At 37.2% G+C, this 16,973-nt stretch overlaps 1 protein-coding gene across 2 annotated transcripts in view; it reads left to right on the top strand.

The window, feature by feature from the left end:
• Nmnat (nicotinamide mononucleotide adenylyltransferase) overlaps positions 1-16,973 on the top strand; it is a 45,838-nt gene that overhangs the window by 5,036 nt on the left and 23,829 nt on the right. For both annotated transcript variants that reach the window (XM_083126815.1, XM_083126814.1), the window contains exons 3-4: positions 9,916-10,004; positions 12,878-13,012. In XM_083126815.1, coding sequence (XP_082982941.1) covers positions 9,916-10,004; positions 12,878-13,012 — 224 coding nt within the window. The remainder of the gene's footprint in view (positions 1-9,915; positions 10,005-12,877; positions 13,013-16,973) is intronic.

Here is a 16,973-nt window from a genome sequence, read left to right as displayed (position 1 = left end):
TAAAAATGTTCTACAAGGATAAATACCGTTGTTCAGTTAATGCATGTTACGTTTGAATGATTTCTACATCTAAGTTACGAGATATACAGTATTAGTAGCCCAGAAACACAACATAGGAATATAATTTCAAATTTCTGAAATTCTAGCACGTAAATCATTCCGTTGTGCATGAAAAATGGTCCGTGTATTATCCGTGGCAATAAATATTTTTATTTCGTATTCTCCCTATTATGCGTTGCTTTTCTGACATTTTGGGCAAATCGCAGTTTTATCTTGTGTAAACTCTACGGCGATTACTTTGTTCGTAGGTCAATGTGTTTTACCCCTCCCTCATCGTTGTTTATTTAGCGTCGCATTTTTTCAATTTTAGGCTAATCACGACGATGCTATGAAACATTGATGACGACGAAAGCTCTAACAGGGATTCGAACCCAGGACCCCTGCATTAACTGAACAATGGTATTTATCCTTGTAGAACATTTTTATGCACTTAAATAAAATAAATAATACGACCTTACGAGATATATCCGAATTATTAGCAGAAAATAAAAGCAGGAATGGAAGGATGGGATGAGTGGATCATTGCGCTACCTAAGGTGTTCTAAAGGGCGCTGGAGCCATCTTGCAATATTTCCCAAATTATCTCTTTCTCTTCATAACAATTGCTGCACAGTTTAACGTGGGCGGCAAACTGCAGGATACAGCACACTTAATATCAGCAACTGTTTCTGGTGCCGTCACTGAATGTCTAGTATTATAGGGGGATCGGCTGTAATTTTCTCCCTTGTGTACCATATTCAATCTCAAGATGTAGACATTTGTTATTTACCAACGTAGAAAATTCCATTCATGTGTCTATGGACTCATAAAACGAAAGACAAATGCATCCACTTTCTCTGCAATTGATATCGGTGAAGTACCCATTTGATGCTGAAAATGCCAAGGAAACAAAATACAGGATTGGAAGGTTTTGTCTCAGGAAATAAGAATAAAACATAAAACGTATTATTAAGAACTACTAATGGAACATTAGCGCTATTCATCTAACGAAACCATTACAAATCGGCTGGGGGCTTGTAGGTATGAAATATACTGGAATAAAAGATATATACATATAGCCAGTACTTGTTTTCCAAACTTAAAATGTGATGTAATACATTAACAGGACTTTCATCGCACAGTTTTTTCTTACGGGCTTGAGTTTTCAGCCTGTGTATAGGACTGGTGGCAACCCACCGTCCTGAGAAAATTGGGGACCTACAAGTGAGTAGCGCAACCCAGTCTGGGAAATCTCCTATAACAGCTGAGGGTTCGATGTGCTGACCCCACATCATCCCATTGCTGTTGAAGATCTCCACACCTCTAGATAGGGTTGTGGGAGGCAGACTGGCAGTCAGGAGATAGGCCAAGGTCCTTCCAGTGCTGTAGAGCAGTGGATCTCAACCTTTTTCAGTCGGGGACCCACCTTGAGTAATATTACACTTTATGGGACCCATAAGATGGGCACCAGCGGAATCACTTTGTAGGGGTGTGCACGCAGTTTATAATCACGTATTTGCTAACATCGAAGTCCTCTTTTACAACAACACGGCCTGAATTTAAATTGTTAAAACAATATATCTAAGTAATTTAATGTAATGGGTTTTTAAGACCCAGTAAACAAAGTTTCGAGCCCAACTTCCCGACCCACCAAATGTCCCCTCAGAACCCAGGAGTGGGTCGCACCCTATAGGTTGAGAAACGATGCTGTAGAACCATGGGTTATGTTATGCTGTACATAAAAGTAAATATTTTACACTACAGTTAATTTCTATGATAACTTACGTTCAGTGTTCTGTAGATGAAATAATATTTTGGAAAATACATGGAAACTAGTTCAGTGCCATTATGTAAATTATATTGTTAACATTAAATATACATGGAATCTAGAATAAAAGACTGAAATAAGTCTTAAAAATCCTAGATCAATTAATTTCCACTGTATTCAATGCTACCGTAATAGTGTTAATGAAAGTCCATCAAATAAACCATTTACAACTAACTCACTATGGTGACATGTTCTATTTCTCGTGGAATTCTCAGAAACATTCCCGAAGAAAATAACAATTTCACAGTAAATGCACTACATTTTATGAGTTATTAATGATTCCGTAGAAAAGTAAAACATAATATATTATTGCTAATAACTAAAGTGCGGATCAACATGCACTAAAAAAGTGGAAAATATGCATGCATCTATGCACTAAAAACAAGTAAAATATGCACTGAAATATGCAAATTATGCACTAAAGGAAAAATATAGGCACAAATAAAGTTCCTCGAAATACATTTATTTTTTAAAGTACTACACACTCATAGTGACCATTGAAGGTAAAGACTTCCATGTCAAGTAAGGTTGCAAAATCTTGTATTAAATTGAATTTACTATTGCCAGTTGTTAAACAAAATATAACGAAAATCGTTAAGTAGTTTTGCACGTATGTAAATTGCAGTGCACTACAACATATCTGTCTAAATTGGTTAGAGTGAAATTTTTCCGTTTAGCAGTTAGTATATCCTTGTATGAAGAAACGGTGCGCTCCACACTACAACTTGTCAGTGGACAATATTTCAATGCAGCTATGTCCTCTGGCGTGAGATCTTGTAATAGTTCTGTTGATTCACCTTGTTTCACTGTTTCAGTAAAACAATCTTCGATGATTCTTCCTTCGGAATCTTCACACAATGCAAACTACACTAATTCAACAGAGTACAGACTGTTTACGAGCAAAAATCTCCGTTGCCTTATATAGGCCAAGGAAGAAGGCCGGGGGAGGGGATGCACGTGTTCTCTGTGTCTTTGCCAGGTATGCGCGAGGGAAGGGGGGGGGGGCGTCTGACCTGCAGCGCATAAACATAGGTTTTCGAATACACCTGTGCTTGAAAATTTTACTCTCAGAAACTCTCCACAGACAAAACATTAACCAAGTAAACAAATACTCGTATATTTAAAAAAAAAAAAAAACTATCAAATTAATGATTTTTTCACGTAATATGCATTTATATGCGCTTACGCAGTAAATATGCACGAACACCTTAAATATGCATTTATATGCACTATAAAACCCCTCTACTTCCGTTCGGAATGCTCTGAAACAACTTTAGAACCCGGTTGCATATTAATTAGAGGACCGGAATAAAATATGCAAATATGCAAAATCCGCACTCTACTAATAACAAATGAAAGGGATAATAAACAAACACATTGTTATACAGGTACATGTATTTATTGAAACATTGGCAATTAATATTCTTTGCTTAACATATGACAATGCATTGAAGTCCTCCAGACTTCTTTATAAAAATATAAGACTTTAAACAGAACAGTAAAATTTTAAAATCATATTTTAAATAATCTAAAAGTAACTTCCAGCGTCCCATTTAAATTTCCTACGAAATTTTTCACACATGAAAAGCATTGAAATAACTTCCAAAATTGTAAGATTGAATGATTTAGATCATATCACTAGTACCTCTTTTGAGAATTTAGAAGAAAACAGTATATCTTAGCGGCATGCCACGGGGGCAAATGTTGGTGAAGCAAGTGAGCAAAGTGAAGACAGCATTGACGACATTCGCAATCCACATTGCAATGTACTTACTTGGTTCTACATCTGGGAATGCATCATACACGAACTTGTTTCTTGCACTCCACATACTCTTTATTCTTTAAGTTTTGTGAATAATATCTTGTTGCCATATTTCTTTCCATGCATATCAGAGCTGTAAGAGAAAATAAATTATTTTAGAAACATGTAATAATACAACATAATGCAACAAGATTTACATATTTTTCATTTTTTTGTCATTCAAAAGAGATATTTTCCAGGGTGCATAGTCATTTGTGATCTGAGGAAAAAGCTTGCCATCACAAAGAAAATATACTTAAAGGAACATCCATTTACTGGATCATTGTTAGTTTCTGTTGAATTGAGACCATACAAGAATAGCCATGTATAAAATGAAAGAAGGTCCATTATATTGGGGGGAAATGTTACCTGCTTGTAAATATTTTATTTAATGTAATATGTTCAATTTCTTCATATTTGCTCAATTTTTACATTATTTCTCATTGTAAGTTACATTCTTTGCTTGGAACCATAAAGTGTGGGACAATGCAAATACAAAAATTACTGTTATTGTAGAAGAGGGACATTGAACTAAATTTCCGAACCTACTCAGCAGTTATGTCCCACTGAACCTTACTACCTAACCTAACTGGTGCCAAAAAAGAAACAACTTTCACTTACAATAACCCCGTCTAGTTCGCTGCACTTTTTCATTCTCCTTGCACTAAACCGTCTAGTTATACGGTGCAACACCAACTCGTGTACTTCGTCGATTTGGTGCCAAGTAGTACATTTGGTGTATGCAGCGAGGCTAATGTAACTTGGGTTCTACACCATAGAGTTAAATATAGTAAGATGCAACATGAATCTGAAGGAAATAAGGGAACTGTACATTTGAACTAAAGTTGAATCGCATTCTATTCATGTAGGTATATAAGTACACATTGATGAACTTTTATGTAGATAACTGTATTTCCATCACTCTAATGCATATGTTTATGCTAGGTGTAGGTTTGAGGGATTTTAGCATTATAATTATGCTCCCATGTGATTATGTTGTAACAATCCGTACGTTTTAAGTGTGATAGGTTTCATCGTCTAAATATTGGTAGGTTTCATCGCCTAAGTATTTAGAAACTTTCCATGGTTGGTTAAAGTTTATAATGTTTTCAATGTGGAAACAAAAAATCGGAAGCAGCGATTAGGAGCACGAGTAATCGAACAACATACGTTTCAATACATCATTAGTACTCACACATTACAATTTTCTGCATCTTTAACACGGACAAATTGTTTTTCTGAACTTTCAAATTATTTCAATGGTGATTTCCAGTATTTACGATGCCTTCGTTCTCCTGTGAAATTTGTAAATATCAATACATTACACAATCTGCACCATTACCCGTTCACATATACACTAATAATCAACATATGATGTGATCCCATGTGTCATTCTACTTAAATGAAACAATACTAAAACCGATTTATTCTCGTTGACAACTTTTCCCCATAAACAAAATCATTTTTACACTGTAAATACTCATGTCCCACATAAGAGTGAGCACAATTCATAACTAACTAACCTTTCAAGATTTCCTTTATAAAGATCAGCTCTGGATTCCCCTTCTTGGATTAGAACGACACACAGTATAGCACATTTTAGTTGTACTTTTTATTTCGAGTAATTCTTGAAGCTTTTGATTTCAAGTTCGTCGATTTATCAATCAACATCACATTCGTATGTGACGTCCATGATGGAACGATGTTTCGTCACGTCATGTATAGATAAACAGTGACTACAAAATACGATTTTTATTATACATGTTTAAGAAGCGAAAGATGATTAATAAAATATAAAATCACATACAATTGATTATTATTGATTAATAGAGACTTAAACTACATTTTCAATGAGAAATTTAGGATTTAGCATCGATGGTCGCGCTGACTGGTGACGACTTCGTTCATGCACAGACAAACGAATTCTGAAATTTACCTTGTTCGGCTTTTTGCCGCCGGTGCAACGGGCCTGACTTAACTGTGAAAAGAAGCAGTCTGTTTTATTTTTATTTCAGATAAAAAAAAAATTGATCGCATTATTTTTTATTTAAAATTATGAATTCCAAATATCATCAGGTAATTCAAAGTCATCATTGTTTTCACAAAGTCTCTTGATGTTTTCTGTTACATTAAATTTTAAAGATGGTGGCTTACTCCATTTGTGAAAAAGAAAACACCATACTGGATCTATGTTACCATTTTCATTAATTTATTCCATTGTTCTTCTGCAATGAACGAAGCTTCCCAGACATTCAACTCTATGTTTCCCGTCAATCTTTGTAAAACCCTTCTCTTTTTAATGAAATGCTTTTCTTCGATGATGTGAGCTGACAAACCTGTTCTTGGGTTTAGATTTATAATGTCCAAATCGTGTTCATGCCATCTGATTGCCATTATGCTTGCTGTTTGTCCTACATAATCCTTTGAACATGAACAACTTATATTATATATTCCAGTGGTTTCCACATCTGGTAGAGAGTTTCTCATTTTGAATTCATTAAATGTACATTCCAAACTTCTTGGTGATCTAAAAACAACTTTGAAATTAAATCTTCTAAAAATTTTGGCAATTTTATGTGAGAATCCCTTGTGGAATAGAATGCACACAAATTTATTTTTAACAGATTTTTCATCTTTGTCTTTATTTCTCTTTTCCTTTAGTTTTCTTGCGACTTGTTTTTTGATTTGGTTTATTCTGTTAGTGTGAAAGTCATTTTCTTTTGCTATATTAAAAAGTCTTTCTTCTTCCTTATTATTAGAACATAGTCTTTGTGCTCTCACGAAAAAAATTAAAAATATATTATCCATTGTTGTACGTGAATGTTCTGAATTGGCATGGATGTATTTTTCCCCTGCTAATTTTTTCCTATGATGTTTGAATTGTTGTGTCAGTTGTCTTAATTTGCAGATCAAGGAAAGAAATTACGTTGTTATTTATGGGTTCGCAAGTGAATTTTATGCTTTTCTTCGATGATGTGAGCTGACAAACCTGTTCTTGGGTTTAGATTTATAATGTTCTAATTGTGATCATGCCATCTGATTGCCATTTTCCTTGCTGTGTGTAAAAGTTTCACCTAACAAGATTGGAGCTGGCGACCGACCCAGATAGGGATGCTGGAGAAAGCGGTGGTGACGTTCATATTCCAGTAAAAGATATTGAAAATCCAGAGAAGTTTACTGTAATCTCTAACGGTTATTAGAATTAATTTCGGTTGGGATGGTTTAGGATTGGTTTCATATTGAAAATTGCAACTTCTTTCTTTCTTTCCGAACTGCACGTTTCGATGTTTTAAGGTGCCTGAAAGTAATTTTAACATGCGGAAACCACAAATACGCGAGATATTAATCCTCAAAATGTGACCACGGCATGTCCAATCCTTCACATCCCAGACCACTTTCGCCACTTATTTTAAGAAATTTTCGTCATACACGCAAGAAATCAATTGCAAATATCGGAGGATAATGTGTAATTACTATCACCATGAAATGTAACCATCCTAAGTTAACAAAAATTGTAAATATCACTTTCACAGTTTATTATAATCAATTGTAAAAAAAAGAAGTGTAAATTTTAAAAAATAGTGTCTGCTACACTTCACATATTTTGTGTTCTGGAACACTAAACCTTCAATACACCCGACAGGCTCTGTATTGAAGATATTGTAATGTAATGTACAGCTTTTTTCTGCCATATATAAATATAATTTTTTCGTGTACGTGTATAGATATGTTTTACATTGGCCTGCCTCGTTGCTCGCTCCCTCTGCCGGTTGAGGAACGCGTTCTTCGGCACCCTTGTTCGGCTACAGGGATGCTTTTTATTGCGAAATCCACTTTTCCCAATTTCACGGGTACGGGGGGAATTCTTCCTAAATATCGGCATGCACCGTTATTCCACCCCAATCATGCACTAGCCTCTCCCGGTCTTCAACCAAATTCTGTTTTTTGTATTAAAAAAGGAGGCTAAGTCCTTCGTTACTGACGACATGTCGCAACGTAGGACCGACGCCTGATCTCTCCTCGATCCTAAGCGCCGGTGGGCATCGTTTTGCCGCTTCTCCTGTCCAGAAATGTATAGGGAAGCCTTGCTTCATTGCTTTCTGCACTTGCGTCCAAGGAGGGGTCTGTTTTTTGCCGAAAGGTGCCATGCCAGTGTTGCCAACCACGTTTCGCTTGCCCGCAGCAGCAATTGCAAACCCCCTTAGAAATTCACCATCCACATATCTAAATTATACTTCATATTCCGTGTTGAAAACGTTCCTTCAATCACAATCAGCATAAGTTCAGTGTAAGAATATTAATATTGTGTTTAGGGGTAGTTCAGCTTGTTAATGAGCACCATGCATTTGTTAATAGAGGGGGGGACTTTGATATTGTATAGGAGATGTGTGTATTATTTTATTGATAAAGGGGGAACATTTATGTTCAATGAAACAGTGCATTTGGGGGTGATATTTAATTAATAGAACTGCACAAGACATGAAAATGGAATAGTGGGGATGAAGATTTTCTTCATCGGTGTGTGCGTGCTTGTGTGGAGGAGTCCCTAGACGGCAGCACCGAACGGTAAGGACATCTTTGGGGCCCCGACGAGCAACAGCCCCAGGGCCGCTTTCAGCAGTACCACGGGTCCAAGTGTGTCTATTGGTCCCCATTAGATTCGGTGGTCATTCCAAAGGAGGGGATGACGCCAAAATATGTGGCAACCCTGGAATCGAAGGGGACCGGAGGAGGACAATTTTTGAGAGAGAGGAGACAGTTGACTTAGAACTGCGGTGAGATAGAGAACTGAGTTTCTGGATACTTGTACTACCACGAAGATATACCGAAGTAGTTCCAGTGATGTCACTTTGGTGATATAAAGAAGTACGGTTCCGAGTTGGCCAGGAACTGTCGGTTACGTATGTGTTCGAGTGACCGTGACACCGTACGGAAGTGTAACCTCGCGCACTGACCGCAGTCGTCGTGCCGTTGCCCGGCTTTCTTTCCCATGCTGTCGGGACTCGACCTGAGGACCTCACCATGACCCTGTGACCCTGCACACAGACCAGCGCTGGATGGAGGACGGCATACATACATCGGCCGGACAAGGTAGGATTGTGGCCACCATCCCCACAACAGTGATTTCGTAAGTGACAGCTCGCAACACTATTTTGGGCCCTGGGGGGAATGTGTTGGGGTACGTTGGCCAACGTAGATGGTTGCTTTATGTGTGCATGTATATCTTGTGTAATAGGGTCTGTACAGTATTTTCGTGTGCGTATATAATATATGTATAAAGTCGACGATTTGCTTTTTTTCCAATGCATCACCCTCTTCTAATGCAGAGCTCGTGGGCATTGGCTGGCGACTTGGCGAGGTAGACGAGCATATCAAAATTTATTTCGACTCCACCGACTTTTTGCTTAGAATCCATGCTCTACCGGCGCGTCTACCGAGCTACAGCCACAGCCGTGCATCACAGTAAATTTGAAATATCTCAGAACAACGTGACAACATGTTTGGTAACACACTTTCCACTTGCGACGTTCACCTCAACGATATTTATGCAAAGAGAACCAAACCTAACAGTCCTAAACTAACAACATAGGCATTCCTCGTGCATGACATCATAAATCAAGCCCCATAAAATTGCTAATTATCCGCTTGTAGCACATCTCCACACGCAACAAGAAATGTTCATGTGAATAACAATTTTTCCAACCTACTCAAAAATTTCAAGTTTCTTGTGTGTGTACGGAGGGTCACCTTCACCATACATTTAAACAAGTAGATTCTGCTATGGTTTAATCCTGAGCATGAAACCTGTTTTATCTTTTGCAAGGTCTGAAATTATTCCCCAAATCACTTTGTTAATATTCCAACAAAGATGTCTTGAGATGCTGATAATGGGTTGGGTTGGGATTGGGAAGACACGGCAAAGATAGGATGAGTGATGTTCCAAAATTAGATCACATGCTCCCTCTTGCATTTCATCATTTGAAAATTAGAAATGTAAATATTACCGTTACATGAAGTACTTTACAGCTGTTCAGCTAACATATAAAAGGACGTGGTACTTTAGTATTATACGGACTACCTCATTTGTCTACATTAAATTATAACCTAACCTAATACAGTGTTCCTATTATCTCCATAAGTGTTTCTTTTGCTTTCCCAGAAAATGAAATGAGGTAGTCTGTTGAATACTAAAGTACCAAGGACACTTTAGCAATGGGTGGTTAATTATTTTTTGTTCTTTTTCCAGAAATTGCAAGAGATGTACTGAATCAACAGGGTTATCATTCTGTGATTGGAGGGATAATTTCACCTGTTCACGACAGCTATGGAAAGAAGGTGAGATTTTGAAGTTCAATTAGTTGAAAGTCAGTAAAATATGAAAAAGAGAACAGGAGTTAATTGACATTTACGTGAAAGTAGTATGCTATTGTCTAATTGAAATTAGTAGTCAGAAGTCATGAAATGCAACTAACCATTTGGCATCTGTATTAGGTCACTAGGTACCGAAGTGCAGTCGTCATCTCACAAGAACCTCCCCAAAAGAAAGAATTGCATTGTGCAGGGATGAAAGGGAAGTTGGTCCATATGCAAATTTTAGGTGTAGCAGGGAGTCTTCTGTTGCAGTCAGTGTCCCTTGGGTAATGTGTGGGATTTGTTTTGTGTTCTAGTTCTCCCCTCCTGTTTTGGAGTTCTAGGATTTATGGTAGGTGCAAGGAGGAAATGTGGTGCAGTGCATAGTGGAGCATGTGAGATTCTAAGCAAAGTAATTGATTTCTATGACTGTCAATATGCAGAAAGTCAATATTTGGTGCCAGTTACGCAGAGCACGAAACTTACATTTTCAACAACAGGTTTGTCAAAGCTGACAAAAAAAAAATTGGAGAGAGAATCGCAGAAGTGGATTGTGACTCGTGATGATTCTGATATCATTGTCATCAGGAATATAATTTGTCACATGTACATAAGAAAGTATGCCAACATGTAGTGAACTTTGTCAGCCATATGACAAAAAAAGAAATAATATTTCCTTGGAAAGAGTATTCTCTGCATTTGTTAAATTGAAAACCCAGCTTTGAATGGAAGACCTACAGAAATAAATAGAAAATGTTATTGAAAAGACCTGACATTGTGGCGTAAATATTTACAAGCCATAAGGCAATGTCGTGAAGATTATCGTGCACTTGTGTATGTTGTCGAAAGGTCTATGGACAACAATATTACTTCAAAGTAGTGTTGGCATGGGAGTTGATTTCTCATGTTTATTAACGTTTGCATTATGATTTGATTGATTGATTGATTTAGTTTATTTTACTTCGCGTTTTGTGCCTCTTGGCTAATTTGCGAAGATGAGGATGAGTGATGAAAGGATGAAATTGATGAATGGACATTCACAAACAACCAAGCCCGACCAGGATTCGAACCCGGGACCCTTGGCGTCGCAGCGCGATGTGCTAACCGCTCGGCCACAGGGTCGGGCCGTTTGCATTATGAATATTATGATGATGATGATGAGGAGGAGGAGTTGTCTGCCTGAAGGTAGGTCTTTTGACCAGAAGGTCGCTGGGCAAGGTGAACCCATGGTGGTTTGCCATTGCCTTCCATGGGATTAGGATGAAATGTACATTTACAAACAACCATGCACGAGCGGGATTCGAAATTGCTACTTTTTTGTTTATCTTTTACATTATCTAGCCTGTAATTCAAATAAGTTCAAAGAAAATATATGGCAACAAATTGCATTCCTGTACTGGTGAGCTCCCCACATCATAACAGTGGAGTCCCCTTTCACTTCGGTCAGGGATGTTCGCATGAGTGGTCACTTATAGATTCAACAAATTCACTAACCTCATAGTGTAAAAGGCCTGTGAATTTTTTATTGGTGATTTGAGTGTGCTCCCATGTAGCTAAAGGGTTAAAGCTCTCACCCTTGGTTTGTGGGGACCCACTTTCAACATCCAGTGTTGATCCAGCATTGTGAGGTCAATTGTGAAGCTACTTGAAAGCAATACTAGCAGACTCTTGTCTCAAAAGCCAGAGAACAGTGGCAATGTATCCCAATGGGCTGATCATGAGTCACCCAGTTAAAAGCCACTTCATATGCCTTTCCCCTTCAAGGCCTGTTATGTGATAGTTTAGTTTTTGTTTTTTTTATCTTGGTAGATTTAGTTTCATCCGATTTTCAAGACTGGATAAATTTTTGCAATTGGCTCTCCTATACTTATAATCATGAGTCGGCATTAAACTTTCTTTTCCTGTTGAAAGATGTACTTAAGATTGCACTCATGAAACTTCATACACATAACAATTAAAATATTGTTACCCATTTGTTTTTAGTTTCTTCATATTCTTAAAAAAAAAATGCTAAAATTAAAGGATAATGAAGTTCCAGATCAGCTGCTTCTTGCCACCATATTGTTTTGGCAGTAAACATCTGTTCAGCTGTGTCTGACTGTTTCTGATCTACCAATTTTTGGTACAGAAAAAATCATTGCTACGCGTTAATAAAGACTCACTTAAAAGTAAAACATAATTTGAAATTGAATATTTTTTAGGTTGGTTCCAAAATATAGACTACAAGCTTCAGTTTAATGCAATTGGAATAGTATTTGAACTAACTTTACTTTTTGAAGTAGTGGGATTACTTTGTCATGGATTGGCTGATTTATTACCACTATCCTTCAACCAGAGGTGAAAATCTTCTCCCATCTGGGACTTGCAGAATATACACAGTCATTTAATCATCTTTGTATCAGAAGAGACAACTTTATATTTACCACTAATCATGAGTGACATTGAACAGAACTTAAAACAGTGCTCATGCAGCACGTTTGCTGTGAATAATGTTCCAAGTGTACAGAATAGAAGAGGTAGTTGTCACAAGAGAGGAGGGAATCGGAACTAGAATTAATATCTTGTCCCACAATGCACTGTTACTGGCGAAAGAAAAGCTAGGTATCCAGAAACCTGGATATACCCAGGATAAATGTAAGTTTCGAATATGGGACAATTGATTCCCCATGCAAGATTGTCACAGGATGTGGGACATATTACTTAAATAAGAGCCTGTCCCTTAAAACCCAGGATGTCTGGCAATCCTGGGCAGATAATCAAAATAAATTTTAATAAATGTAATTGACCCCTGACACTTTTAAATTGTAGTGATATATTTATAAATGCTCCTTTTGTTTCCACTTGTGCAATCTTTGCAGGATTTGGCACCAGCGCACCACAGGATAATGATGCTGAAATTAGCCCTCCAAAGCTCTGGCTGGGTTAGAGTCTCAGACTGGGAGTCCAAACAGGAAGGCTGGACAACAACAAGGCAGGTGCTCCTACATCATCAGGTACGTATGTGTACAACTTGATTCCTTCATCTAGACAATGTTGCTTAGAACACCTGTTCGAATCAAGTCACCAGGAAAGCTACAATTCCTAATGTAGATTAGATATTAGCAAATGTTTTTCGATGGTAAAGAAACAGTATGCAAGTACTGTCAAAAAAAAAGAACAACTCAAAATTGTTATTTACCTCTTTACACACCTTAATTAGATTTAACCCCTTCAAAGTAGTCTCTCCACTGTTAATACACTGACAAGTCCCAGTAAGAGAAGAAAAATTATGGACATCTAAAGTACTAGTCCATGAAGTAGTAGTGGAGATATAACTCTAGAATTTTCCCCATGTACCTCATTAAGAGCTATCCACATAGATATCCTAATTTTGATAGAGTTGTATCTGGATATCAAATAATATTTATCTTCGTGTCCATGATTTGTATTCATCAAAATTGTATGTTGCCTTCAAAATGGATTCTAGATAGTTTTTAAATCAATATTTCTTGATGTTTACTAGTGTGTGCCAACTTTGAATTCCTTCACTCTGTAAATTTTGAATGATTTTCATTAAGGTTGTGTAGAACTATTTCTCGCCAGCGTCTGTGCCTGAGTCATCAACATAAGCTGCAAACAGTGGTATAGCAACATATCACGAGACCCATCCGTTCTTTAAATTTGAAATCTCAATGTGAATTAATACAAAATCTTCAGGGATACGTCAGCAATTTATCATATTTAAATAATAGTAATAACAAATGACTTATGAAAATGATATTTAATAATTTCATTCACCCTAAAAATGTCTTTCTCTGTTTTCCGGGAGCTGAAATCTGAAGCTGTAAGGTAGGCCCTTACCCAGGGGAAGTTCATGGGGGGCATGCATCCCCCCTCGAACTACGAAATATGAAAATGTAAAGGTATAAAAATCTACGAAAATAACATGGACCATTTTTCACACTGTGCAAGAATTTCAATTTTGTGCTTGAATACATGAGTGGGTTGTTTGGAGAGAGAGGGGGCCAGGCTGCAGAAGTCTGTAGTCTGCAACATTGAGCAACTTTTGTTTTTTAACTTTGATGCAAGTCTACAAGTGATCCATCCCTATTTAGTCAGGACAGTCCATTCTTTTTAATCCTTGTCCTAACTTTTTTCAAACTGCAGTTGTGTTGTGAAAATGTTTTTTGTATGTGTGTGTGTGTGTGTGGGGGGGGGGGGAGTTAACTCACATTTAGACATGTTCTTCATTTTACATTTCTAATACGTATGATTTAATTTATAAATATATTATTTTCCAACCAACGAATTATCATGGTTGTTGAATGGGGCTGGAATAAGAATTTAAAAAAGAAAACCTTGTTAATTTTTTAAACAGAGTACTATGTGAATAGTTCTGAGAATTGAATGTAAGCAATCGGCACAAGCTGCATACCATGTGACAACTTTTGTCTGTAAGCGACTGTGTTGCTGATTGTCGGATCGGGGCTGTCTATCGGTGAGTAGATTTTTTCCGTTACCTTGAACCATAACATTGGGACTACAATTGTACAGGCAATATCAAAGATAATAGTAGGCAAATTGTTCATCGCTATTTTCATTCTGCTTTTATTTTGTTCTAAGGTATAGAATTCTGTTGATGCGAAGCTGATGTTGACATCTGCTGAGTGGCCTTTTTATTTCAAAATTTTACTTTTGTCGTTGGATGTACACTTAGCACTAGCTGCAATACTACCATAATATAGGTGGTTACATATAATACTCCCAACACATTTCGCCAACCACCATGACTGAGTAGTTAGCACAGCGTGCTACGATACTAAGGGTCCTGTGTTCGAATTCCGGGGTGGGCATGGGTGTTCTTTGTGAGTGTTTCTTTATCAATTTTATTATATCATCCTCATCCTCGCGATTAGTCAGAAAATTGACGAAAAAACTTTTTTCGAATTTTTGAAAAATCAAATAACACAGTCATGTTGCATTTCAAATTAAAGCTCATTAAAAGCAGAAGAGAATGACACCAATTTGAGCTCTCTAGGTCAAGTAGTTTTTGAACTACAGCTGTTTGAAGATTTCAGAATATCATCAATTTTTGTAATGTTACCTTTTTGAAAGTCAATAATTCAAAAACTAAGAGCCGAAAAAATCTGAAATTTGGCAGTTTTCGTCTATGGTACTATCACTGTACCAGAAATTATCAAGTTCTGAGATGTCAAGGTTCAGACCTTGGTTGATTTGACATCGAATAATCCAAATAGCAATAAAGACCTGTTCCTTAATAAGATAAAAAATTCCAAATTACGTATTTAGATATGAGTAGCACAAGTGAATGCACCCATATGCATGCATAGGAAATTTATTAACAATCACAGCAGTGTTGAAGGGAATGGTAGGTAATAGGTGCGATCCAGAACGTGTTGGCACGTAAAAGGTCAAACTTTTCCCTCCTCATTGTGTCATGGGGATCCCACATGCTTGTACATGGTAACATTATGCATTCAGTGCAGAGCAGATAGTCTGTGGTGCAGCATTTTTACAAAGTCCAAGCAGCATTCCTGGCTGAAAATTGAAAGTGCAATGGTCTGTGGTACTGCAAAGGAGTACTACCAGGGACAAGTAGAGGCCTGTGGATCCGCTGAAGTGTGGTGAGGAAGTGCGTGATTGCCTACAAGTGAAAACATGTATGATGAGCCTAGCCTGGGTAACCTGTTGTTATGGATGCACAAGCAGAGGCCATATCTGCCTTCCTGGTGGATGATCGACATTGGGCTGCTTGTGAGATCATCTGTGAAACTGGTCTCGGTCACACAACCATCATAACAATCCTGAAGTAGCAACTACGCATGTATGCAGAAAATCACAGCATGCTTAGGGTGATCATACATCCCGTTTTGACCGGGACAGTCCCATTTCAGAGGCATGTCCCGGTCATCCCGTCGATATTATTAAAATACTACTATTTGTCTAGGAGTTAGTTTGAAAATCAAATCTAAATTTTAAAGACATGTCATGTAAAAACAAATGTTGATGGGAGATTTTAAATACCATCATACCTACACCATGGCAAAACAGCTTTACTGTTTGAAGCACTTCATAACAGTCAAAATGTTCCGTTGTCGTCGAGAATGTTCAGACAGACAGTTGTACTGCTTTGTGTGTGTTCCGATATTTGTAGAGCAATGAATAGCGTAGTTTCAATACAAACCTGCAAAATGAATTTAAATTATTGCATTTTGAAACAAACTGAATAAACAGATATCACGTTGTGTGTCAGATATGTGGGGAGTTTTGTGAACGTTTGGTGAAAAATACAATTGTTCTCAAGAAGAAAAAGATCGGTTCTTTTGATGAATACTTCTGGCTCTCCTTAACTTCAGCATCGGGTTAACATCAAAAGTTGATCAGAAGAGACCAGAAACACTATGTAAATCACACCGAAATTATAATAATACCTTTGGATAAGGGGACATCATATTTCATTTATTGTTTATGTTGTATCATTTATGTGATCCACACTTCAATAACAATAATTTTATAATTACCCTTATGGATATTTCCGAAAGAAGGGGGGGGGGGTTAAACTGACCTTCTTGAGATGGGACATAATACATAATTATGGTCACCCTAAGCATGCTGGGTCATGGACAATGCTGAAGACTATATTGAAGTACTATAAAAGTGATTCTGTGCTGATATGTACCATTGTGATCACTGTTAAACTTCCAACCCACGTAAATGCATACTTGGAAGTGGAAATATCTGGGTGGAGGATACCTATGCAAATTATTATGGCTGGGAAAGGCATCCTTGCATTTCCCTCACTTCGACCACTGGACTGCATTGAGCAGAGATATGAATAATAATACCAAAAATAGCCAGATTTTGAATTAATTTTAATTGTACTGAAATTTACATTTTTGTGCTTAATCATTTTTGCCGTAGTATATATACACATTGTTCTAATTTCTTAACTAT

Source organism: Lepisma saccharinum, chromosome 8, assembly GCF_977018435.1.
Source record: "Lepisma saccharinum chromosome 8, izLepSacc3.1, whole genome shotgun sequence".
In the NCBI taxonomy this organism is placed as follows: Eukaryota; Metazoa; Arthropoda; class Insecta; order Zygentoma; family Lepismatidae; genus Lepisma; species Lepisma saccharinum.
The sequence above is the reverse complement of the archived record's forward strand: the minus strand, read 5'-3'. Positions and strand labels throughout refer to the sequence as shown.